The following is a 23717-nucleotide window of genomic DNA, read 5'->3' as shown; positions in this document are numbered from 1 at the left end:
AATTTTACCAGATTTCTTAGGTTTGAAAAATAGCTGAAATCTTTTCAGAGATTAAAACCTATTTTTCTGAGTTAGAACACTTTATTTTGCTAGAAACCAATTGGAATTAACAAAAACAATGGACTCCTATGGATGTAAAAACAACTGAACATGTGTGTGCATCAGGTTTCAGTTTAAACTCCATGAGACTGCAGGGGCTGTAATTATGTCCTTTCCTTTTCTAAATATTCAGATCACAGTGTTCCCAGCCCCAGTTTAAGGGTTTTCTCTCTATATATAAAGCCAGGATGTAATTCAGTAATTCAGTACCAATGAACCAATTAAAAATATATAATTATTTAACATAGCTTTCGAAACCAGTATACTAATGTTTGTGTTTATCATCACTCAATGTGTTTTCTATGTAATTTTTTGATTGTTTGCTGAGCCTTTCTCTTCAGCAGACCCAGAGGGGAGAACTGGGGTCCCTGTGGGGACTCCCAATATTCCACTCACCTGTTCCCAGTCCTTGCATGAGCAGCAGGATCCTGCACACATTTGATTTGTTAATGACCTTATCTGCTGAAAATAGTTTTGTTCCTGAACTTAAACTGGTCAGATGCATCTCCAGTGAACTGCAGCAGGGTGGATTTGTCCTGAGCTGGAAGTGAACAAGGTTTAGCCCCACATGTTTGCACTTGAGGCCTTTACTCAGGTTAACTCGCTGAGACTCAGAACAGAAAAAATAATAATACCAGTAAAAAAGCCCCGATGTGATGTGTCAGGAGGAGGCTGGTGGGGTGCAGTGGAGCTGGCAGCAGGTCCTGCAGCCTGAGAGCAGGACGCCTGCTGCAGCACTCAGCTGTGCTGTTCTCTTGCAGGGCGTGGGGGCGTGCGGGGGCAGCCAGGCCGGGCTGGCCACGGCCTCCCCCCGCCAGTACCCCCGGCAGAAAATCACACGAGTCAACCTCAGGGACTTCATCTTCTACATGGAACAGGAGCGGGACATGAGCCGTTCTCTCCTGCTCTACCGAGCTCTGCTGAAGTAAAGCCAACAGTCCTACCGAGTGCTCCACAGAAGCTCAACTTGCTTTGGAAGCTGTCATTTTAATGTGCCTTCTATTTTTTTCAGAAGTCAATGTTCCAGTAATTTTGTTTTGTAAAATTGTCAGACACATGCAATAAATTCCCTTTATGTAAAAATATACATATATATATATATATAAAAACCACAAAAAAATGTGCAAAAGGTTTTAAAACGTTAACTCCACAAATAAAATCAACATCAAGGTCTTGCTCCATCTGGCCATTTTAGGTAAGGCTGAAGTAGCTGGTGTTGAAGTTACACAAATGCAATGGCTCACCTAAACCATCTCCTGGCCAGGCCTGGGACAGGTTCACAGGAGTGGCTCCCAGCCTTGGTGTTCACCTGAGTGCTCACTCCTGGTGCTGGGCTTGTTTTGTTTTCAGTTTGCTAGCACTGTCTCACTAACCATGGTGATACCTGTTGCTATTTAACTTAGTTGTAATGGCAATATTTTTGCACAGCCAAGAGACTAGCCACTGCACACTCCCACAAATTTTATATATTTAGAATTTTTGCTTTTACTGCACAGCTCATTTCCTGAGCCATTTGCTGAACCAAATCTTAAGTGTATGAAATCTGTGTGCAGGCTCTCAGCTGAGTTACGTTGACTTGCTTCCAGTTGTTTTCTAAATCTCATCAACCTTTTGCGCATTTGTAGCAGCTGGTTAGTAACAAGATTCAAAGTTGGGTTTTATTTTCTAAAAAATGTTAATTTATTTATTGCAAATAGTATGGTTTAATGGTGGTTTTAAAAGAGAATATTGTTGGGTAAAGATTTTAGAGTATTCTATATGGGTTTTTAAAGTCGCTGTAAAGGTTTTGGGGGCCGTGTCCACTCCTGGAGTGGGGAGAGCGGTGAGCCCGGTGGCACCTGGATGAGGACACCTGCCCTGGACACGGAGCACGGCTCCAGCAGAGAGGCTCCTGAGCAGGCACGTGGCTTTGAGCACGAGGAGCAGCTGTAAGTACCCGGAGGTGGGGTGAACGCCTTGTACATGCTTTGCTGAAGCAGAATTTGGGCCCACACGGAAGCCGGTGTGAGTCTGAGCAATGGGGATCGAGTGGGACACAACAGCAGGAGCACGGGCTGTGCTGCAGAGTTAACAGTGTTACAGTACCACAGAAGGGAGACTTTGCTTATTTATCTTCTCTGTTTTTACTATGTTATGCTTGCCACTTTTTTGAGGCAATATTTTTTTTGATGGGAAACCATAGCGAAAGCACAAATAGAACTATTTGTCCAATAGTTTTAAAAACAAAGGTTTTAATTATTTTTTAAGGTTTATGAAAAGCAGAAGAAAATTTATACTGCTGCTATTTAGCCAAAAGATTATTCATAAGGTATTTAAGGCCAGGAAGTGTAAAGTTATGTTTTAAATGTATTGATAATTTGTACATATTGTTTATAAAGGCCTTGTGTTTATTAGAGTTACGTTATTTTGATGATTTCTGTACATACTGGTAAATACCCCCAATTTGTGTGAAAACATACTCCCTTATTTGTACTTATTTTGTAAAGAAATAAAACAATTTACTAAAGTAACACATCGAGTGACATACAGTATTAATTTATCAAACATGAATTTCACATTGTCTTGTAGTTCTTAAGCACTGGTCAGAAACATTTTGCATTAAAATATTAACAGAATACCCACAAACAAATATTAAAACCAAATACTTCAATGTTTTGTTGTGCTGATTCTTATCCTTTGTGAAACATCTAATAAAATTGTCACCAAACCTCGGTGCCATCAGTACAGAGAATGGATGCACTCAGCAGTGGCTCTCTCCAGCGAGGAGCCCAGCAAGCACAACAGAACATTCCCTGTCCCTTTCTGGCTGCCACTGGAGCTGTGGCAGCCTGGACACAAAGTGCTCGTGAGGCCTCCACGGGCCAGTGCTCAGCAACAGCGACTCAGAACAGTTTTGCTCAATGGGATCAGGTGAAAAACCAGGCTGGGCTTTGCTTCTTGGCCTTCGCCAGGGATGTGCTGCCTGCACACCACAGCTGCACCGGGGCTCTGTGTGCTTTGAAACATCCTAGTGATGCTGAGCAATGTTCTTCATTAAGTTATGTTGCTGTGGTTTAAGGCCAGAAGTAGATATTCAAATCAGTTTGTTTTTTTTTTTTTGCTGATATTGATGCCTAAAAATATAGGGAAATAAGTAAAAAATATATAAATGAAACTGTAATAATCTTTAAATAAGTGACCTGAAGTTACTAACTAAAAGAACATGTCCTAGCTTAACTTTTTTTTTTTTTAAAGGCATATTTCTTCTAAGAAAGTGATTGTTTCCACATGTCTTCCTAGCCTTTGTGCTGTTTGCAGTCAATGCTGTGATGTCATGGTTTAAACTTTCCATCTCAAGTTCACATTTAACTCGGCTGGCGCAGCCTGGAACCCTTTCCAATGCCACCTCAGCAAAGCTGCCCCAACGACAGGAGCTGCTTTATTGAGCCATAAAAAAATACAGTAAACACCAAACTGAGGAAAAACCAACCAACCAACCAAGCAAGCACAAATACTTCCAACGTTCCACAGATGTGTAAAAGCACCATCCCAGTCTGCGCTCCCCAGGCTGCCTGGGGAGAGCACCAGGGGCAGGAGCAGCCCCTGGGATGGAATATCACCTTTATTCCCTGGCTGAGAGGTAAGAACTGGACAGGGTGTGCTGCCAGGAGTGCTCAGCTCACCCCATGCCAGAGGGCAGGGCAGGAGTGGATACAGGATAAAAACAAGAACCTGAATGGACTGTTGAGGGATACTTTGGACTTAAGGTATGAAAGTAATAAATAAAACACTTCTATCTTTTTGTAAGACATGGCTACATCAAGCTGAATGGAGCAAAGGGCTGGAGAAGACGCAATCAAAAATTCTCACCTCTTTCAAACAACATGGGAGATACAGTGAGTGTTCCACCCTACGTGCTTGTTTTTGTTCATTTACTTTACAGAAATGTTTATGGCATGAAGTACTGTATAAGAAATGTGCATACACAAATACATGACAATTATACGTTAAGTTCTTTACAATATTAAATGTATAATATACAATTCTACAGATATCTTACATACAAAGGTGAATGTTGTGCCATATATTCAAATATGGCAATGCCTAGCAACTTTAGAATGTCGTACAAGTATAAAACCACAAAATAAAATAACTTTACAACTCTTAAAGTAGACAGATTTGCTCAACTGTTCTGCTAAGGTAGAAGGCCAACCGGCCAGGATTGCCATTAGAGATTTCTGAGTTGGGTGACCAAGGTGAGAAAACCTGCAGAGGTCTGATTTTCCATGGACAGGTATCCAGCCCTTTTCCAAAAATTAGACCCCTGCCTAGATTTTACCTTGGATAGTCAGTACAGCTCATTGCTTTTGAAAATACTAGTCTTAAACATGACTTTTAAATTTTGCCTGATTGCAATCAATTTGCATTAAGAACTGTTGACCACTTAATGCTCTGTCCCTTGTTCCATATGGCCATATTTATGCATCTAAAAAGAGTTTAATTAAAATTCATCATCTACAACAGTATTCTATAAATTAATGTGGGAGAAACTAAATTGTGATTAACACGTGAAATAGTGATTGAGGACCCAATCATGCTAAACAGCAATAAACAGGATTTAGCAGAATGCTATTTATAGCCGTGCACCTGCAAACACGGTGCTGTCTCCTGAGTTAGAAAGCCCTGTGAGTCAGTGCCAAGTCCTGGCTGAAGCAGGACCCTCCTGCAGACAGAACCCTGACTTTGTGACAGAGAAAGCTACACAGATAAGAGGGCAGCTACAGAATTCAAATTTTAATAATAACTGAAAATAATAAAACCATTTAAACCGACGGCATCCTGCTTTCATCTGGCAATGGCAATACAGGGTTTTAACAACTCTTTGCAAGAATTCCAGACCCATAAAGAGTGGGCTTGTCCAAAATTCTTAAACTTTCCTGCTAAATGTGGGCTTCTAACATGGTTAGTAAATGATTAACAAGGGGTGGCTTGTTTGGTAGAACCACGCTTCTTTGATGATGCAAAACTTAACAGCTGCTGTGTAAAAACAAGACTGGCTTTAAAAGAGCTACAGCTCCTCGTGGGGTATGTGACCCTCGTGTGATGGTGGATAGCATTTTATTTTGTGCTTCCAGATCCCTACTGCTGCAAATATTGCCGTAAGTGGGCCTGCCTAATTTCTTGTCTTTGTTTGGTTTGTGGGGGGTTTAAGTACTGCAAGCACCAGTGACTATGAATCAGTCCTTTTCTGGTTCTGGATCCTGTTCACAGAGAGAGACCTCAGCTGGAAATGTAGTATAAAAATAAGTCATTTGCTCATGTGGGTGGGTACAATCACCAGGTGACTGTGATGCTGGGGGTGTGAAGCACGCCTGATATGGAGGAGGGGCAGCAGTCAGGGAAGGTTCTCAGTGCAGTTTTTGGGGTCTTCCTCCCGCAGACGCCCCCGTCCCCGCAGCGCAGCTCGGGCTGTCCCTGGGCTCCTGCTGGCCAGTTCCACTGCTTCCATGGCTCTTGCTGCAGAAGTCCAGTCCAGGGCCAGGGTTTCCAAAGCTTTGCCTGTTCCACACCACTGCTGGTCAGCCCAAGGTCCATCCCAGCCCTGCCACGCTGGTTTTCCAAATGCATCCCATGGCTGGCTATGCGACAGGTAGTTTCAGAGTACCACTAATGGGCAACATGAAGTCCAAATCTGTTTGCTAATACTGTTTTGCAAATCCTTAGTGTTTCACATAAGGGACTATTAAACACTTCTACGGTTACAAAGGGGGCACGGGGAGGGTCTAGTCCAGGGGCTCCTGTTTTATTCTGATTGTTGGGGTGGGCTGTGCTCGTCTGTCTTCGCGACACAGCACGTACTCGCTGAACTGGGAGGAATCCACCCCACCACCACAGGAAGCTGCCACGTTAAATCCCTTCTGAAATAATCTCTCGAGCACCTGCAATGTGGAGGGAAAACAATCAGATTAATATTTAGCAAATTTTAGTGATAAAAGCATTCGGAAGCACCAGATCTAAGTGACGGATTTAGTCTTTCGAGTCCTCGCTGAATGAATATTATTCAGTTATAATTCTGTAACTTATTGTTAAATGACTACACTGTGATTAAAGTCTCGCTCTCAGCAAACCTCTGTAGAAAACAAAAATTAATCAAAGAAATAAGCACTCTGCAGAGCAGCTTAGTACATTATATAGTAAAATACTGGACTGTGGTGATATTGATGCTCTCACTCCTTATACAAAGCGACATCAGGTTTAAGTTCTAATAAAAAATGCCAATTAATCATTAGTAATATGAACAGTCTGAGGTGGGAGGGGGGCAAGAAGCTCTTCCTTGGCAGATGGAAACGTATTAGGAGTTCAAATGACACATCCACCAGATCTGCGTGGCAATCTCAGCTGTTTGCCCTTGCAGGAAGGGAACAAAGCATGGCAGGGACAGGATGCAGAGCCAGGACATGGACAACAGGGAAAGGTTCTGGCCCAAGAAAGAGGTTAATCTGTACTACCCAAATATGTATTTTCTCCTCCTCCTCCTAAAGAAAAGTTGGTGCAATTTAGATGCACGAATTTAAGGAACCCAGAGGCAACTTTAATTTCTGTGACTGTCACACAGCACATTTCCCCAGGACATGCTGATCCTGGCTCTGGGAACGGGGCTGTTTTTCACAGGGGTGAGTGTGTTGATACTCAGCTTCCCAGCAGAGCAGGACACACCAGGCCTCTCCCAGAGCCAGGTGAGGGCAGATGCCAGCTCCACCTTGGGCAGATCACAATGCAGGAGCCACTCAGGCTCCCCTGAGTCCCAGGCAGCACCTGGGAAAATGCTTCCTGTGTTTTTCTCTACTGATAAATGCCATCAAGGAGCAGCCTGTGCTGCTCCCCAAGAGCCTCGCCCAAAGTGGCAGCAGGAGGAACAGGGAAGCGACACCATGGTTTATTAAACCTGAGGATCCTGGTGACAGCAGCCCCCTGTGACACCTCTCTGCACCCACAGCACCCTGGACAAACCCTTTACAAGCTTCTTCATCCTAGGGAAGTGCCTACCTGGTGACAGCAGCCCCCTGTGACACCTCTCTGCACCCACAGCACCCTGGACAAAGCCCTTTACAAACTTCATCCTGGGGAAGTGTCTGAGCAACACCCACACCTGCAGAGAGCCAGCTCGTACCCCTGGGCTCAGTTCCAGGAGGAGTTTGCTCTGTGTCCAGCTCACTGTGGGCAGGCAGTGGCAGCACTGCCCCTGCCTCACACAGACCCCTGGGCACTGCTCAGTGCACCACTGCTTTTGCCTGAGCGTTGGCTTTGCTTTTCCAGGAGCGTGGTTTTGGAAGGACAGCTGTGTCCAAGGTGGTGTCAGAGAGCAATGCAAACCATGGCAGCAGCATTTGCTGCCTTTAATCCCTTCGATCCCTCCTCAGGGGCTGCCTGTGTTATCCATCTGCATTTAATCCAGGCTCTGGCTTCCAGGGCTAACTAAAACGTTCCACTCTTGCTAGCCTGGCTCTAAGGACGGGCAAAGGGAGAGGCTGCTCCAGCAGAGCTTTGCCCAAGTCCTGCCGAGTCTGCTGAAAATCAACTTGCCTGGGGAGCTCTGCCTGGCCCTGGGACACAGGGACTTAGCGTTCTCACAAAGTCACATCTGCCAAATCTCCCTGACTTTTGCCCTGATTTTTACATACTCTACACTGCAAGAAAGTAGCAGAACTGAAAGATCAAAAAAGCACACCAGAGTATGGAAGAAAAATGAAGGGGGAGAGAAGAAAAGAAGAGGCAGGAGAGTGGGTTAATAAAATACATTTAAGACAGAGAAAGAAAGCTTTCACCCCTCTTATTCACCCGGGCTGTATGGGGCCTGTAGGACAGAAATGGGGTGAGACAGCAGCACTGTTCCTCCTCAGAGGGGAGGGCAGGAGGAGTCTGAGACGGAAGGAGGAATAAGACATCAGCAGGCTGCTGTTTCACAGGCTGGAATATGTTCTGCCTGTGTGGTGATCACTGCTCCTAGCCCTGACAGGATGAAGAAGAGAGACAATCCAGCCATGGGGAAAGGAGGCTTCTCCCACTGAACTGGACAGTGGAGCAGAGGATAGACAGGTAAGGTTTCTGAGAGAGACAGGACTTCAAAATCCTTGCTAATTTTTAAAATCAATTTGCTTGTAAGACCAAACAAGCAGGGAGTGCCTTTGGCTTGCCTCAGACCAAAGCTATGGAAAGCTGGATGTTACCACAGGATTCTTTTTCACAGAGCCTCTCCATGCAAACACCCAGTCCAGGCAGACACTGCACTCAGAGCAGCAGAGCCACCAAAGCCATTCCTGTTCACCCACTCCATGCTGGAAGGACCAGACTGCAGGCCATAATCTGGTGTTAAAAACCCTGGCATCATCGATCTGCTCAGGCCAAATCCTGTAAGCAATGCTGAGGATGTTTAAATGCTGCAGTTTTGGGATGAGGCTGAGCTCAGGTCCAGGGAGGAAGGCTCCTTTCAGTGCTCCCATGCAAGAGACTGAACAGCATCTGAACATGGACAGGTCTAAATCCCATTTAGAGAATTGATTCTATACATTTGATTTCTTCTGAAGGTAAGATATGGACAGGGGGAAAGCAGTGACCATGTCTGCTATCTGCTGAAAATCTCCAAAGAGAACATGCCAAAAACTGAGTATCAGCTGTGACTCTCCCATGTACAGGGACACATGCACATTATTAAATAGGGGATTTGTGCTCAGATTTAATATGTGCTGTCTTCCAATATTCCAAGCACATCTGATTTTGTTGGGAGGTTTCCCAAATGGAAACCTGATCCTTTCATTTAAATTGTGCAGAATATTAACAAATACATTCTTAATTATGAAGACTTAATGTTCAACATTCACAAGCATCACAGAATTTTCTCTAAGGTAAATTTGTGACTCCCACCAGAACCTATTGCAAGGAGTTGAAAAAACCTGTACCTATATATAATTAAAATGGGTGTACAATTAAGAATTACTGTATTATATTTTTGCCTATTAGGTGTTGATGTTCTTTATTTTATACTCACAGTCCTTGATATAGAGCATGTAATGAAAATATTTTTCTAATATAGAAAAAATGTATAAATATTGCAACTGTGCTACCAAATACATTGAGCAGAGCACAGGGAGGCAGAAGTAATGTATCACCTGAGCAAACAGCAGACAGGCTTCCTGCATTGCTCTGTGGGACTCTTTGCAAGCAATTCTGCTCTTCCAACCACTACCCATCTCCCTTACATCTGTGCATTTGCCTCACTGTACTTCCAGCTTTTGACTTAATTTTGTTTTGCCAAAAAAATCCTTGGAGGGGGAAGAGCAGTGCCTGTGTGCTGACCAGAGTTCATCAGAGCCAATGCTAATTAGCTGCTGATTTCATCAGCCTTTGGTCTCAGAAATGCATCATTTTCCAGAAAGTGTTTGAAAACACTTTCTATTAATTATATAGTAAAATGATGTAATTTAGTAAAATGATGTAATTTAACAGGATTACTTATACTGTAGCCTCTTTGACAGAAATTTTTTCCACAACATGAACTTGCAAAGAGACCCTTTGATTCTGTCTGAATTTTGACTGAATTCAAAACACATTCAAATAATAACAGTAATTAGTGTTCAGCTTTTTCTACACATGCAGCACATGTATCCCAGGAGTCAGAGCATGAAAGAGCTCAGCCATGTGGGCACCCAGAGCTGTGCCAGGCAGGCTGAGCTGCTCACTGTGACCCCGGATGGTTTCAGCTCCTCTCACTCCTGGTGAGCTCTCACAGCAGGGCTGGGACACAGATGCTGCTCCCCAGCTCCCTCTGCTCCCAGCACAGCCATGGGGACCCCTCCCTGTCCCTGCCAGGGACAGAGCTGTCCCTGAGCACCCCAGCCCCAAACCTTGCAGGATTCCCCACAGCCTGGTGAGCTTCAACCAAATTCACCTCTGGGGAGCCTGACCCAAAGGCCCCCGAGCCCAGGGGGTGGGCTGGATTCAGCCCAGGGGCACAGGAGCACTGCCCATGCAGGGGGTCACTGTCACCTCCTGCCACCTCTACACGAGCAGGGGGTGAAGATGTCCTTTGCTGAAGGTGTCCCTTGGCAGACACAGGGGCCCGAGCCTGATGTGCAACACCCACAGCCACGGGAGCTCCAGGCTCTCGTCCTCCCTCCCTCCCTGCCAGACCAGCTCTGCCGAGGGATTTTGCCCACAGGGAGTTCACCCAGGCAGCCACAGCCCCTGCTGAGGATGGTCATTTGGGAAACACTCCCCTCCAGGATGATTTCCCTGCCCGTAACAGGAGCATTTGCAGCGTGTTCCACAGGAGTACAGGGAACCAAGAGCTCTGCCCTGGCCGAGTTAAGGGCACTGGTTCTGCCCAGAGCCCAGCCCAGGCACGGCAGCACAGCTCTGCTGACCCCTGACCAGTGGCTCTGCCTGCCCACAGAGCACGTATTTATTCCTGCTGCCGTCCACCTATCTGTCCAGTTATCTTCTTTTGTTTCCTATGTTTAATTTTAAACCTAATGTCAAAACTCTGAGTATAAAATGAAATACATTTTTGTTTAAAATACTCTGGGCAATTTTTATAGAACATCCTTTTGAAAAAAAAAAAAGTGCAGAGATCAATTTTTTTAAGTCCATCCCGCAGGCACCATCATTTAATTATGAGTGAGACATAAATTATGCATTTACACATTGTTGCATTTTCTATAAAATGGTGTGGAGATTTTTTTTGTAGTTTTTGGAACTCTCTCTTTCTTCCTAGAGGCACTTTGGAGGAAAAAAAAAAACTGCCAAAGGCTATACATTGATGAAAAAAATTAGCATTTATCAGTATAACACCATTATGAGGCCAGCATGGCACTAACATACACAAAATCTAAATGTATTTTTCTGCTTAGACTTAGGAAAACCTGAAAGACTGTGATCTCACCAGGCAGAAAAATGTTTCCTCGCAGTATAAGCACTGAAAGTAATTGGGCAGAAGCAAATAATCTGCATAGAATTGAAGCAGCCATAGTAAAAAGCAGCCCAGGGCTGGGCAGGGCAGGGCAGGGCAGGGCAGGGCAGGGCGCTGTTACCTGCACGGAGTTGAGCCGGCAGTATCCATTCAAGGGAAACCTGATAACGTGGGTGGGGTCCTGGTTCCAGCCCGCGTTCACCGAGTTGCACATGACATCCCCCGTCTCCGGGAAGATCTCCTCTATCAAAGCCTTCTCCCCACTCAATGCAATCCTTTCCCCCAGATCTGGAGTCACTCTTACAACCAAGCAGTCACAAGGCTGGAAATGTTTCCTTTGTTCTTTCTCTTGTTTCCATCGCTCAAGTTCCTTAATCATTGGCTGCAGCTGGTAATACTTTGCTTCTTCATATAAAAGATTAAAGTCCTGGGAAAGAAAAAAAAAGAGAGAGGGAGAGAGAGAAACTAGAAATGCTTATAGTTCTCTTTTAAAAATGAGTATTGTTCCTGTTTGACCTACTTAGGCTTATGTATTGTCAGCAAGAGAGCAAAGGCAACAGGTAGCCACGTACTTACACCTCCACAGAAACCACACGGTGCTGGTGTTGAATTGTTTGGGCTGACTGAGAAGTTCCCATTGCACTGAATTATCCTCTCATTTATTATCCCACAAGCTCCATGCCAGAAGGCTTCACTCTTGGGTTAAGAAATCAAAATAGCTGGTTGCAGTAAACAAAGCCCACTGATGTAAGATGTTGCCAGCCCTGCTCTGCACTCTGGCTCAGACACTTCTGATCTCAGAGCAGATCTCAGGAGATGGAGATGTCAGTTCAGCTTCACTTCTCACCTGCCCCTGCCGAGGCTGAGCTCATGCACAGCAGCTGAGCTGCTGCCTGCTGTTGGTGACTATTCATGCATCTCAAGTGTACTTTGGAGCTGGTAAATGACACCTGCCCCTGCCGAGGCTGAGCTCATGCACAGCAGCTGAGCTGCTGCCTGCTGTTGATGACTATTCATGCATCTCAAGTACTTTGGAGCTGGTAAATGACGGTGACCATCCTGCTGGCTGGGAGCTCAGCTGCCTGCTCCAAGGGCTGCACAGGAGCACTTCTTCCTGCCATTTGTCCATCACTTCACCTGGCCTTTGGGCAATTCAAACTCCCAGTTTGATCCAATTCCCACTTCAGTGATTGTTTCATCAGATTCTGACAGATCTTCCCAGCCCAGCTGAAACGTGTGAGAGTACAGGAGGCAAAGGGTGTGAGCCCCCAGACCCCGGGAGGCAGCTGAGCCCCCCAGACCAGGGGGAGAGACCAGGGGGCACTTTGCTCCCCCAGCCTCGAAGGGGAAGAGGAGCAACAAGAGCTCAGCTGCTCCCTGCAGACACCTGGCTTTGCTTTCCAGCTCCTGCACCTCCTGACACACACAAATGCTGCCCCACAGCTGCTCCCGTGGGGTGTGCTGGAGGTCAACACCTGACAAAGGCCACTTCTACACCAGGGAAATGGAAAACAAAATGAAATTAAAAGAAAAATCAAGACTGAAATGGCTGAAATCATTTGGACTGGAAAGAATGATACGACAAGAAGCAATCAAGAAATGGGCACCAAAAGCACATGAAAAATAATGGGTGTGCTGCTGCCCTGGGACTCGGGGAGAGGGGAATCAAAGGCCAGTGAAGATGCAGCACAAAAAGGTGCAACTCTGCACACAGGTTTGGAATTAACCTGTAAAATCTCCTGCTGCAGGGTATTACTGAACCAAAGCAGTTATCTCTGCTCAAATTTGGCACCACAGACCCACTGGTAGTGGAGGTGCTCCTCCACCCCAGGGCTGCCTCAGCCTGGAGACACATGAATATTCACAGTGACAGGGCAAGGTGATCGACTTACAAAAGGGACATCCAATCCTTTACATCTCTTTGATGTCTGCTGAGGTGGGGACAATGTGCACACAGCTAAGGCAGAAAAAAGGACTGGAGGATAAGAGGAGCAGAGAGGAAGAGGGATAAGAGCGGGTGGGAAGAAATGAGGGCAACAAACACTCTCACGGGACAGCTTGAAGATGGAAAACACAGAAGATGAAAGAAGAAATCATACAGAGAGCATGCTGCAAACAACCAACAACCAGTGCTGGGAACAGGCCAGGCAAAGAGCTGTGGAGGCTGCCTGCACCACCTGGGCTCAGGTAAGACAGCACCAGCCCCAAGCCTCATCTCTGCTGGAAGGTGTTCTCACCCTGCCCAAAACCAGCACTCTCTGCTGAACCACTCCTGCTTTTCTCTGTCCACTAGTGATGCTGCCTCAGTACTGAACAGGGGATCAGTTTAAACCTACAGGGATTGGTGGCCTAAATAAAAAAAAAAAATCTGAAATCTCTGTGCAGGACACTGAACCAGCACAGTCTACCATCTAACCGTGTTCAGTACAGAGGTGTGTGGAGTGGCCTGCCAAATATTTACTTGGCATCTGCTGGTGCCATGGATTGCTTTCCCAAGCAAGGAAACATGCAATGCTAAGGAAAAATGTAATGGTGTAGAGTAACAGGAGCACCAGTACTTTCTGAAGGCAATGGAAAGTCATCTGCTGATTTCAGTAGGTCCTGAAAAACCAGTTTTGGAGTATCTGGGTTCATGGACACTATAAAATATGGTATTATTTGTTAAATCAATCACGTGAATATGTGCTAAGAAAACTCAACAGTAAAACCTGGAAGAGATGGTACAGTGACAGAAAGAACAGCCTTCACTGCTGAGAGCAGAGAGGCACAGGGCTCCCAGGCTGGATGCCAAGCCCAGTGCATCACAGATCTCTGAGTGCCTGCCCTGCCTTTGCACTGGCCTGAATCACAGGCAGTGTCCTGAATCACAGCACCCCAGTGCTCCTGCACCTCGGGCCACAGAACAGCAGTGCCACACACCAAGCACAGCCCAGACCACAGCAGCCCTGCTTCTCCCAGCCAGCCCAGCCCACCCACTGCAGCTTTTCAGTGACTGCTAGCTGTCATGGGCCCTGAAATGAACAGGACAAATTTTACACCCTGATACCATTTTGTGAGAAGAAAACCTGCTTTCAAATGGAGCAGCTCTTGCACTACTGCTCCCAGAAGGACAGAGGCACACTTCAGGGGCTGAGCTGGAGCACCAGGGGCTGGGCCAAGCTGTTTGGGTCACTCTCTGAACTCGGGCTCTCCTGGGTTCAGCACACACGTGGGAAGGCTGTGCACCTGAAGAAGGGCCCAGCAGCAGGCCCTGGGAACTGAGGTGTGCTGGTGCCAGGAGGTGATGCCAGGGAATCAGGGCACCACTTCAGGCAGTGCCAGTAAGGGGAATTCCTTGTGCTGGAGCACAGTAACAAGTGGAGGGGATAAAAAAGAGTCTTCTGTAGCAAGAGGAATTCACTGCAGTCCACCAGTGACAAGGGACACCTCGTGTGACCCCACTGCACTGCTGCCCACAGCCACCAGCAGCACAGACTGCCCCTGCTCCTCCTATGGCACCTCTGGCCTTTCTGCAGGGAGGGGCTGGGGCTTCCTGAGGGAATCTGACACTGTGTTTAGGGAGGGAGGAGGGTTTCACAGAGCCAGGAATAGAGAATGAGTGGCTCACAGCCTGGGGCTCAGGTTCCCTAGATCCTGTGCTTGGACAGGGGCTCTGCACACCAAGCCCACACTTTCCCTTCAGGTTTTACACAGTGTTCAGAGTTCTGTGACCAGTCTGGGAGAGCCCAGCTCAGGACTATGTGCACTGAATGCCTGGGATGCCCAGGGGACACTGGCATAGGTACTTCTACCCCTGCACTGCAGATATCAAACCCTACCCTGAAGATTTACTGAAGTTTAATATGAAATGTAAAGCAGAAGAATGAAACCCACAGGAGCCCTCACCAGGGAGGTGCCACAGGAGCTGCAGGAGAACATTTCCAAGCTGCTGGTTTTGCTAAGTTACCAAAGGCAGATGAGTGCTCCCACCCAGGCCAGGCACATCCCCCTGGCACAGGCAGGGAGCAGCCCAGGGCCAAGGGCACAGAGGGTCACTGGAAGCCAGCCCCAGGGCACAGCTCTGTGCCCCCTGCACAGGGACACCTGCAGCTCCCTCCCAGAGCTCCAGCCTGCTGGCAGGGCAGTGCTGCTGGCACCATCCCACAGCAGATCTTGTGCAACACCCAGGACTTCCCTGTCCTGCAGGACTCAAGCATCTCCCATTTCTTACAAGCATTATTCCCCTGTGTTCCCAGCTCCCTACCAGAGCCAAGCACTGTGACAGACAGTGGAACTGCTTCTGTTTAGCCCAGGAACACATTTTCCATTTTCCTCTGGAGGAGATTCCCACCACCAGTGGCAGTCACAAGCAGGGTGCTCTTTAAGAGACTAAAAGGGGAGATAAACAGTACAGCCCTCAATTTTTCTTTATTAAAAAAAGCCTTTACAGCTACCATGAACCTTCAACTTCCCATGGCTGTTGCAGGAAGTAGTGGAAGTTCTGCCAGGTCACTTGAGGAAGGGAGCAGACAGGCAGGAATGATGCACACAGCCTTTCTCCAGCCACAGCTTCTGGCCTACACGTAGATCTCATTGGCAGATCTTTCAAAGACGCAGCCTTTTGCCTTTCACAAAATAATTTTCTGCTTTTTGTTCAGTATAAAAGCTTTTTCTGTGGTGGATTTCAAGTGGGCTAAATTCTGGCGTCACCTGTGCCAAGGGTGACACCTTCCCTGCTGCCCCATGCCAGGGCCAGTGGCTGGCACAGCTCTGCCACCCAGGCCAGGCAGCCAGCACACACTGAGCCCAGAACTTGTGCTGTTCTCTCAGTACCAAAACATCCTTTATTTTTGTCCCTAAATGTGACTCCTGAACAGGCTGAAATGGCTCTTTCTGCCCATTTTTCACTTGTTGTTCTTTATTACATGAAACAACAAACTGTCATCCTAAGTCAATGTTTCTTTTATATTTTTAGTGCTGTGAAGATCTGACTCCTGGCTATGAAAGAAAGTTGCTCACTTCTACAATGACAACTGCACTGTTTCCTGAGGTCAGCTTGAGAGACTTTAGATGCAAGCACACAAATTTTGTAACTGTGTTAATAAATTAGAGTGGTGGCCCTGTCATTCTGGTGCCACAGGTGATCTCTGCAATCCACATAAAACTGAGATGTCTGTGCCTTTGTGCTCCTCCCCCCTTTGAGAGGGAACAGCAATGCACACACGGCCCGTGTGCCTGTTCCTGGCTGATGCTGAGCAGGGATGGGTCCCAAACAAGACTCAAGGCAGCTCTGTTCTGTGTGCAGCTGGGCACGGACAGTGAAGGGCACACGTGCTGCTCCTGGGCAGCCCCTCTGCTGGCAGGGGACACCAGGGAGGGGACTTTGGGCACCAGAGGAGGAGCAGCTCCTGAGGCAGGGCTGAGCCCTGCTCCAGCTGGGATGGGCTGCCTGCAGAGCACAACCAGCCACACTCTGCCCTCAGCAACTTCATGTGGCTCAAACTCCCCCAAACCCAGGAAAATTGCAGGAACCACAGGAGTGCTACTTTCAGCACGAAGACCTGGGAGACACTTTCAAGCTCTGGCTTAGTAGTAGTTGCAAGTGTAATTAATATTCACTGTAAACACACCACTCAGACTTGATAATAAAGAATCACTAGCCTCGGAACACACACCCCACTTTCTCTGCATTTCAGTGTTAACTTCGTCTGAAAACAGCACTGAAATAGCAAACACAGTAATGCTGGTGTGGTACTAGCATTCCAAACTTTCCAAAATAACCATGTGAGCAGCAATTCAAGTTGAAAAGCAACTTGGCTAAACCTTGAGGCTAATAAACTGCTTGATTAAATTAAGGGGTAAAAACTAATAAATATTCAAAACACTTGATAGTGCTTTGTTTGACATAAAGAACATTTAATGCAAGTCTCACTGGAAAAACTGTCAGGTTTTATACCTTAAATAGAGTTTTGCGTTTAGAAACACCGAGTGATTCCATTTGCTGCCTTTGATTATTGTCTTCTGTCACTTTAATCATGCTGGCAAAATTACACGATTTCTGTGAAGTTAAATCCGTTTACAGTGCAGTTTTAATACAGCTTTACAGCTCATTCTTCTATGCATTTTGATTTAGTTACTCCCTACCTAGCAATGCTTTGCTTTGTTCTTGAGCCCTCATTAGCCTGGGGTTTGCTCTAAAGCTCTCCCAGGGAGGAGCTCACTGAAATGCAGCCACCCCAGTGCAGAGGGTGGTGGGGAGCAGGCACAGAGCCCTCCCCGAGCCCCCAGCCCTGCCAGACAAGCCCTGGGCATCCTCTCCCCTCCAGAATCCAGCCAAATCCTGCTGCTTCTGTGACTGAGCACCTCTGAAACCTGGATGCTGGTCGAGGCCATGATCAGCTCAAACCACCTCCCTCTTCTCTCCTACCCTCTCTTCACAGAATCACAGAATTCACAGAATCACTGGGTTGGAAGAGACCTTCGAGGTCATGGAGTCCTACCCCGCCCCCACACCCCAACCAAACCCTGGCACCCAGTGCCACATCCAGGCTTTGTTAAACACACCCAGGGATGGGGACTGCACCCCCTCCCTGGGCAGCCATTCCAGAACTTTATCCCTCTTTCTGTGAAAAACTTTTTCCTGATATCCAGCCTGAATTTCCCTTGGTGCAGCTTGAGACTGTGACCTCTGCTTCTCTCAGTGCTGCCTGGAGAAAGAGACCAACCCCACCTGAGCACAGACACCTTTCAGGAGCTGTAGAGAGTGATAAGGTCACCTCTGAGTCTCCTTTTCTCCAGGCTGAGCACCCCCAGCTCCCTCAGTCATTCCTCACAGGATTTGTGTTCCCAGCCCCTCTCCAGCCTCGTTGCCTCCTCTGGATGTGCTCAAGCATCCCAAGGTCCTTCCCAAACTGAGGGGCCAGAGCTGGACACAGCACTCGAGGTGTGGCCTCTTCTCACACTGTCCCACTGGACTGAACAAAACACAGCTGCTGAAGCATCTCTCCTGTGCCTCTCCCCACTCTCCATCCACCCCTTCCCCTGATCCACCCTACAACCCCAGGACTGCTCTGGTCTTTAGCTCCACCACCACACACAGGTGTGGTCTCATTTCTCTGCAGAGTTTTCTCCCACCCAGCCCTCATTTCTCATTTCCCTCCAGCCCATCTGCCACTCACCAGGAACACAGGGCTCAGGAGAGCCCTTCTGGTTGAGCTCATACTGGGACTGCCAAACCTGCCCCTGGCAGATGTGAGCTGCAGACCCTCCCTGGTGGGTCAGACATGACTGCCCTCCTAGCCAGGTGAGAACGGCTGAGCTGGGCACGAGGACCAGCTCTGCTCCAAAGCAAGAGCCACCACCACCACTCTGGACTCAGTCACAACCCAAGTGGTCCTGTGCCCAGCCAGTACAACAGAGTGAAATGGCACTTCAGAGAAAGCAGAAGATTTTCCTCACAATGCTCTGCATCCTCTAAGTGAGCAGATCCCCATCTGCCATCCAATTTATTCATCATTTCATCCTGGAATAAGTGCTTTTGTTGAATCTTGTCATCTACAGTTTGGACACTTTTGTCTTCTAATTTTCATACATCAGGGTGACAATGCTGGAAGTTTCCTAAGTGCAAAGCCAAACAAACAAGGCCAAAAGCAGAGCCTTTAAACAATCAGGGCCTCAAAGAAACAACCAGCACCATGACTTCATACAAAACATGTCCTGCTCCTTAAAAAGCCCTCAGTCAATTCCATCTCCCAAGAATATTTTGACATTAACTGTGAGCAGATTACTTCCTGAAATCAAACTATCTGCACTGGTTATGTCTAACACAAATCCTCATGGGCTCATTTAAGGGTTTCCTTTTTATACCAACAAGAAAAAGATTTACACAGTTCAAGTCCTCTACGTATCAAACTTGCAACCTTTCTTTCAGATTCTGAGCACTAAACGCTGCTAAGTGCAAGTTGCTGATGTTGCTTCTTAATTGTTGTTATACCCTGATAAATAAGCTAAAAATGTGAGAAAATACAATTAGTTTAGAAAAACTGATTTAGCTATAAGCTTCATCGTTTAACTTTTCTTGGTATCCATGACAACCACTGGTTCATTTATTAAATAATAGCATCCCTGGTGTAATACACAAGTACTAAAAATCCTAACAAATAAACAGCAACATTTAGTTAAGTGTGTTTAGGTCAAGCATAGAAACCAACCTGCCCCAAAACAAATGACGGAACAGGAGGAAAAACCAGATTGCAGACTCTAGCTTTCCTTACCTTAAAGTCATCTGGGAGCAGTAGCTTAGATGTCCTTAGGAAGCTTAATATATATCTGAAAATCTCCCCATCTCGATCAATGAAATAATGCTGTTTTAAACTGTCCAAGACAATAGGCTCTGTGCCATTAAACAGACGACTTATTCTGAAAAAAAGAGAAGAGAAAAAGGAATGGGCAAAAGAGACAAAATCTCATTACAGCCTTGAGGCTTCAGAACAACCAATTTAAGCACAATAATTCAACGTGCATAAGGTGATGCAGGATGTTAATTTGGTGACAAACACGGGCACCAGGGCAGGTGCCCTGGGTGGGGCAGTGAGCGTCCCATGGCTGCCCTGGCACCAGCTCGTGCTGCCCCCAGCCAGGCAGGGCCCTGCCCCACCAGGAAAGGCCCTGGAACCCTCACCCCACGGCTGGCAGGGGGATCCTGGGGAGAACACGAGCCCCTGGCTGTGACCCATCCTGTCCTCCATGTCCTGCTCACAGGGAACCAAGTGGCTTCTCCAGGGGTGGGCTCTGGCATCCATGAGCTGCCTCCAGCTCGGCTGGCATTTGATCAAACCCCATCCAAGCCTTCTGTGCTGAAGGACAGGCTGCCCAGGCACTGAGATGGGCTGCATGGACCTGTCAGTGTCCATCCAATGCAGAAAACCAGACAGCAATGCCCCACACAGCCCCACAGTGTCACCACCAGCAGTCCTGGGGATGAGCCTGGCAGGGGGAGAGCGCCCTGGCAAATCTTTTGTGAGTAAAAAAATTTACTGTGAGACCGGGGGATCAACAGATTTTGGGACCAAAGGACCACAGCAGCTACACCACTCCGGGCTTTTCCAGTCCCAAGGAGCCTGCTCCATGGAGAGCAAACCAGGCATCTGCCTGGCTGCTGCTCCTCCAGCCTCTCCCCTCCAAATGCCTGCCCCCTCTCACAAGGCTTTGTCTTCCCATGAGAAATAACCCAGCTGAATATATGTTCTTGAAAGGGAAAACGCAGGAGACAGACAGCAACGACCTATTAAGTAATTGAGTCCATCTCTGTGACAGTGCAGCATTGTTCCCAACTGCAGTTGTCTCATCTTTCAAAGTCGAGTCTTAAATAATCCTGCCACGAGGACTCCTCCATTTCCCAGAGAGCCCATCCCACAGCTGGCTGCATTTCACTATCGAGCCAGCCCTTCAGATGGCCCATGAAATCCCCCGTGAGCTCGCTGAGACCCGGCCAGGGCTTTCCCCTTCCCTGGAACACAGCTCATCAAGCCTTGCTGCAGGCCATGCCCAGCACTGCTGCAGCCCAGCCTCGCTGCCCTGCTCCTCCCAGCACCACCCAGCCCCAGCAGCGTGGGCAGCATCTGGAAGTGATGCCAGTGCCCACCCAGGGGCTGGGAAGGGGCAGGTTTGCTGCCCCCCTGCCCTGCTGCTGCTCCTGCCTGTGCCCTGGGCCCAGCCCACAGCTGCACCTTGCTCTGATCTCCTAACTTGCTAATGTGCTTGTAAATTTATTAATGCACCATTTATATCTAAATAAAATGTGGAAATAATAACTAAAACTGGACATGGTAAGTCTCCACTGAGTTTTGCTAAAAAACGTTTCTGCCCTCTTAATTAAGGAAGCTCCAGGTTTTACTGCCTGCTCTCATGCCCATGCCAGCATACAGCTAGGCTGAATTACTTGTGAGAATAACCATGTGCTCTCCTAAACCCTAATTATAACATTTACTGTTTTCTCCAACCTCCAGCGTTCCTACAGTATCAGAGAATACCATCCAGTTCACCTGGCAACATTTAATTTATATAATCACAAGGTTCAGTAAGACTCCTGTAATTCACTGTGTTCTTTTTTGTTGTTATTTTAAGGCCATTTGCCCAAGACAGTTAAATATACTGCTCTGTGCAGGGTTACACTTTATTCCAGGAACCAGACAGTTAATTTATTTCCTTTGGCAGTGTGCTGTGCTGGGATACACTCAAAGCAGAGGAAGCACTGATAGCTTAAGGTTCAGTACATACATTTACTGAGTAAATTTGCATGGCTATTGGAAGTTTTGAGATGTTACATCTGAACAAGCTGAGCTGTGGCTGAAGCCTCCTCCCCTCTGCTGCCCTTTCTCTGTGGAGCCTGCAGAAGCAAAGCTGCTCTGCTCTGCACGGGCACAGGGGAAGGTTTGCCAACAACGACAGGGTGCAGAGAAGACAGGGTACAAAACTTTAATGGGCCAGTCTTTAATGTAGCAAAGCATTTTTTTGGTAATGAAAACAAAACATGAATTTTGAGGCTCCACTTTGTGGAGTGCCCTGAGCTGTATTTCTTCACCAGCAAAATTACTGCTGGGGAAAGAAACTCACAGAGTGTTGAAAGACTTAACTGCCACCCCAAAAACAGAGTGATGAATAGTTTAAGGATTTATTTGACATTTTAGGGGGCTGCTACGTTCCAAGAACCAACTTCAGTGCAGCATGTTGTAATGCTGCATGTGGAAAGAGCTCCCGCTTCTCCCTCTCACCAGCTCAAACCATACCTGGAAAAGTCCTCTGGAAAATGCAATGCTGGGAGAGCAAAATGAACTCAAAGGGCAGCGTCAATGGACAGCTCCTGACAGGATTCCTCTCCAGGTGTGAGGCTGTGGAAAGGAGCACAGTGACCAGGAGAAGCTCCATGCTCTGCATGGACACGAAGCTCTCCGTGGATGGGTCTCTGGCGGCCACAACAAAATGCCTCACCAGGAGCAAAATGCACTCAGGCTGCCAGAGCTGGCAAGTCAGCAAGAGCAGGGGGACAGGAAGGGCTCTGCACTGTGCAGATGTGCTGATGATCAATCAGAAACCAGGTACCAGCCTGGCTGGCAGCCTCAGGAAGCTGCTCCCTCCAGTGACCCACTGTGTGCTGGGAGTTTGAAGTCATGGGGAGCTGCTGCAGCTCAGACTGAGCACTAATCACCCTGAAAATGGTTGTTTTTATGAGTGGTCATGGCAACCAGCGCTGTACTGGTGGACAAATTAGCATTTTCAGGAGGCACTTGCTTACAGCACACAGGAATGGTACCTGCAGTGATGCCTGTGAAGAGGCAGGAGGCACAGGGAAAGGGGGACAGGGCAGAAACAGCTGCACTGGGATCCTGCAGCAAAGGGCGAGTCTGAACAATGAACACCTCAGCACTCCCACCTTTCTGCAAGAGATGCTTCACCTTCTCATTTAGAAGCACTTGTATAATCTGTGTCCAATATTTAATTCCCATACAGGGAGCAGACTGAGGCAGGAGAAGCTCCAGCAGTTGCCAGCCCAAGGATGCCAAGCGTGTCTCCCCACTGCCTCCGCTGCCCTGGCCAGGTCCTGTCGTGCTCACACCATCTGCCCAGAGCTCAGATCCTCCAAGTCCCCTCTTCTTCCTCCTGGCTTGCTCCTGCCCTCCCAGCAAGGTGCTCTTCCCACCTGCCTGCTCCCTGCTCTGCAGTGCTGCCCACCCCTGTCCTTGGCCACCGCTGCCACAGAGCCACCACAGGGCTGCTGTCCAGCCTGGCACCTCGGGCCCTGGCTGGGTGCACTTCTCTGCCTCTCCCAAGAGCCAGAACAGAACCTGTTGATCCCATTCCTACTGTTTCTTTGTGCCTTTGTTGTTTCTGCTAAAGGCTTTTACATTTTCAATAATGTTTCGCCAAAACACCACAGGGCGAGTTTCTAGCTTTGTACCAATTTTACCATGATATTAAGATCTTCTTTTATTAGATTAAAAACAAACAACAAAGACAGCCAACCCACAAGGACAAGAGTGCCAGTAAATTCTTTTCTTAGCTTCTTGGGCAAGGAAAGAAGCCCTGTGCTGCCTGCCAGTACCTACAGAAGGCAGCTCCCCCCTAAATCCTGGTGACGGATTCTCCAGCCTGCAGGCTCCCTGCAGCACCTGTGCAGGCAGGAGCACTGAGGGGCCTGCAGGGCAGTAAGTCCAGCCCCACAGCAGAGCTCAGGACACACCACCTCCCTCCTCCACCTTCCCAGCTCCCTTTCAGAAGCAGACAGGCTTTTGGCACCCCCAGCTCCCTCCAGAGCGCCTCTGGTCTTCCCAGACCATCACTGAGCACACCTGTGGGTCTGCACACCACACACAGCTGCTGGGGAGCTTCATGGAACTTCAGGACAGAAAAGTGTTTAGGGTGGGGCAGATTGCTCTCTGGTTTGGGCCAGTTTAGCCATTTTCTTGACAGCTTTATTTTGAACAGAAAATACAAGTTCTTTCCTAATAAATCTGGTTCCAGAGGTCTTAAGAGCATCCAGAGCATCTTAAGAGCATATTGTGAGACTTGTGAGACAACCAGGAACTGAGGCTGTGGCACCATGAGGCCCTAAGGCCCCCAGGTCCCTCTGCTGTGAGGGCCACTGTGGTCCTGTGGTCCCCTGTGCCCTGCTCTGGCCAGCACAGTGACACTGCAT

General features: G+C 47.7%; 2 protein-coding genes across 3 annotated transcripts in view; one reads left to right on the top strand and one right to left on the bottom strand.

The window, feature by feature from the left end:
* Positions 1–2609, top strand: part of LOC120497090 (transcription initiation factor TFIID subunit 4-like) — a 146253-nt gene extending 143644 nt beyond the window's left edge. The window contains 1 exon segment of the mRNA XM_039698146.1: positions 861–2609. Coding sequence (XP_039554080.1) covers positions 861–1028 — 168 coding nt within the window. The 3' untranslated portion in view covers positions 1029–2609.
* Positions 2610–4900: 2291 nt separating this feature from the next.
* The window catches only part of KCTD15 (potassium channel tetramerization domain containing 15), a 43969-nt gene continuing 25152 nt past the window's right edge, over positions 4901–23717 (bottom strand). For both annotated transcript variants that reach the window (XM_039698151.1, XM_039698150.1), the window contains exons 3-5: positions 19297–19441; positions 11166–11471; positions 4901–6017 (exon numbers count right to left, since the gene is read on the bottom strand). In XM_039698151.1, coding sequence (XP_039554085.1) covers positions 5862–6017; positions 11166–11471; positions 19297–19441 — 607 coding nt within the window. In that variant the 3' untranslated portion in view covers positions 4901–5861. The remainder of the gene's footprint in view (positions 6018–11165; positions 11472–19296; positions 19442–23717) is intronic.

This window comes from Passer montanus, unplaced genomic scaffold (assembly GCF_014805655.1).
Source record: "Passer montanus isolate IOZ18808 unplaced genomic scaffold, ASM1480565v1 scaffold121, whole genome shotgun sequence".
Taxonomy (NCBI): Eukaryota; Metazoa; Chordata; class Aves; order Passeriformes; family Passeridae; genus Passer; species Passer montanus.
This window is presented reverse-complemented; position numbering and strand designations above follow the sequence as displayed.